The sequence below is a fragment of the Octopus bimaculoides genome, chromosome 7 (assembly GCF_001194135.2).
Source record: "Octopus bimaculoides isolate UCB-OBI-ISO-001 chromosome 7, ASM119413v2, whole genome shotgun sequence".
Taxonomy (NCBI): domain Eukaryota; kingdom Metazoa; phylum Mollusca; class Cephalopoda; order Octopoda; family Octopodidae; genus Octopus; species Octopus bimaculoides.
Window position 1 is genome coordinate 15,818,774 of NC_068987.1, and position 2,837 is coordinate 15,821,610.

A 2,837-nucleotide genomic window follows, 5' to 3' on the forward strand; every position below is an offset into this window, starting at 1 on the left:
GGTTATGAGCGGTAGTGGTGTCAGTGAGACCCAAAGGTGTCAGGTAATGCTGAGTAAGTGCTATGGATAGACCACAGATAAGCTCCAGGTTCGGCGATTTTTTTTTCCTCTTTCTTTATTCCTCTCTTCCTGTTTTCAATTTGACCTTACAAATACACTCCCTACTTTTAGGTCACTTTAAATAAAACCCTTGATTCAATAACACTGTGTATAAACTCTATACTTGGAATGACCAATTTTAAAGGCTATTGGATTTTACTCATAACGTATTGGAATCTTATATGTATCCATTCCGCCTAAATAATCGATCTACAAATACAATATCCCTGCATATCTCACATCTATTTTCGTTCCTCAACTTCACTCTCTGTTTCGTATCTTATCTAAATTAACTATTGCTTAACCATCTTCTCACACCATCTCCGATGAAGGGATATAATAAATATCCTGGAAACAGCTGTCAGACCTTCTATTCATAAATGTTCTAAAATCTACACAACCTTGGTTTTTTTTATCTCATTACGAAAAGTCGGCCCGAGGCTATAGTAGAAGACATTTGCCCAAATTGCCATGCAGTGGAACTGAACTCAGAACCATGTCATCATACAAGCTAGGTTGTTTGTCTCCAGCCTTCCTTGAAAAACATGTCTAGTTATGAGAAAATATTACCTTGCCTGGAAGCAGGTGGGAGAAGGTGACAGGAAGAGCATCCAACCATAAAAAATCTGCCTCAAAAAGTTCCATTTGACTCATGGGAGCATGGAAAAGGGATGTTAAATGATAACGAGTGTATGTGTATGTGTGTGTGTGAGAGAGAGAAAGAGATAGAAATGAGTAACATACACACTCACATGCAGTCACAATGCTAAATATATATATATGTATCTATCTTTTTTCTTCAGAAACATAATGGCACTCTAGGGCCACAATAAAATATTCCTTACGTTTTTTTTATACAAGAAACAAATGGAACTTGAAAGTTTTGAGCGTAATGGATCATTCCAAGAATCTTTCCGAGGTATGTTCTTATAACCATTTTTAGCATTTCAATAAATTCAAATCCACCATTAGCACACCATCACATATAGAGTACATGCTCACATCTTAGTATATCTTCCAGTTTTTTATGCTTGAGTTTGAATCCCACTGAGGTCAACTTTACTTTCCATCTTTTTGAAGTCAATAGAATAAAATACCATTTAAGTACTAGGGTTGATATAAGTGCCTGCCCACTACTACTGCCACCGTCACCACCACCACTGTCACCGCCGCTGCCACTGCCGCTGCCACCACCACTGACACCATCACCATGTCCAACATCACTACTACCCTTAAAATTGCTGGCCTTGTGCCTAAATCAGAAATCAGTTTATCGTAGGATATGAAGTTTGGAATCTTAGAATGTAAGTCTACAGAAAAATCTACATGCTGATCAATAACATGAATAAATATGCCTCACCCAGCCTCCACACCCTAAGACAGTAATAAACTTTTTATAGGTTTTCTTGATGCATCCAGAAATGGCAGCCTAATTTATCTCAAAGATCGACAGGACAGAAGTAGAATAGATAATATTTAGCCCAGGTATTCATCACCATCAAGTAGATTTTAACATCTACTTTTCCACGCTTACATGAGTTTGACAGAGTCTAACTAAGGTAGATCTTTTTACAGCTGGACGTTAATTTTGTTGCCAACCCTCAACTGTTTCCAAGCAATGTAATATTTCTCCAATGACCAGACATGTCCTCATAGTAAGAAGTAAATGAATGATACTGTTTGTATAACACTGACAATCGTTTACAACTATCATGTGATGTCAAGGCAACATAACACAAACACACACACATATTCACACACACACACACACACACACACACACACACACACACACACACACACACACACACACACACACACACACACACACACAAAGGCGGTGAGCTGGCAGAAACGTTAGCACGCCAGGTGAAATGCTTAGCGGTATTTCGTCTGCCGCTACGTTCTGAGTTCAAATTCCACTGAGGTCTACTTTGCCTTTCATCCTTTCGGGGTCGATTAAATAAGTACCAGTTACGCACTGGGGTCGATACAATCGACTTAATCCATTTGTCTGTCCTTGTTTGTCCCCTCTGTGTGTAGCCCCTTGTGGGTAGTAAAGAAATAACACACACACACACACACTCATACAACAGGCTTCTTTCAGTTTCTGTATATGAAATTCACTCACAAGGCTTTGGTTGGCCCAGAGCTATAATAGTAGAGGTGCCACAAAGTGGGACTTATTTTGGAACCATGTGGCTAGGAAGTAAACCTCGTTGTCACAAATTCAATATTGCAGGATATTAACTTTACATTTCCTCACCATGGGTCAGTGAAATCAGTGTTAGTAACAAAATGAAATTGATTTAAGTGTTTATACTTTACTCCACCACATCCCACCTCTTAAAAAATCTGGACATATGGCGAGCGAAGAGAGAAATCAATGAATATTTATGATTTCTCTCTTTGTCCTACACACACTGTCTACTTCCTTCCCCCACCTCTCACTTTTACACTTTTTTACTTTTTGTTTGTTTTTCTTTTCACTAGGACCTGAACCGAATTTAGCCAAGGAGTTACACGATGACATGCCAGTATTCATAATAAGAAGTAAGTTAAAAGGGATATTTTATACATGAAAATGATATGTACATGTATATTTATATATGTATATCTATCTATCTATTAAATTATCTATCAATAATATCTAATTATCTCTGTCTCTCTATCTCTCTGTCTCTCTCTGTCTCTCTCTCTCTCTCTCTCTCTCTCTCTCTCTCTCTCTCTCTCTCTCT

The 2,837-nt window shown here is 38.2% G+C and overlaps 1 protein-coding gene across 1 annotated transcript in view; it reads left to right on the forward strand.

Annotated features, from left to right (window-relative positions):
- LOC106873383 (mucolipin-3) overlaps positions 1-2,837 on the forward strand; it is an 84,361-nt gene that overhangs the window by 659 nt on the left and 80,865 nt on the right. The window contains exons 2-3 of the mRNA XM_014920725.2: positions 903-1,018; positions 2,593-2,652. Of these exons, the coding sequence (XP_014776211.1) occupies positions 967-1,018; positions 2,593-2,652 (112 nt within the window). The 5' untranslated portion in view covers positions 903-966. The remainder of the gene's footprint in view (positions 1-902; positions 1,019-2,592; positions 2,653-2,837) is intronic.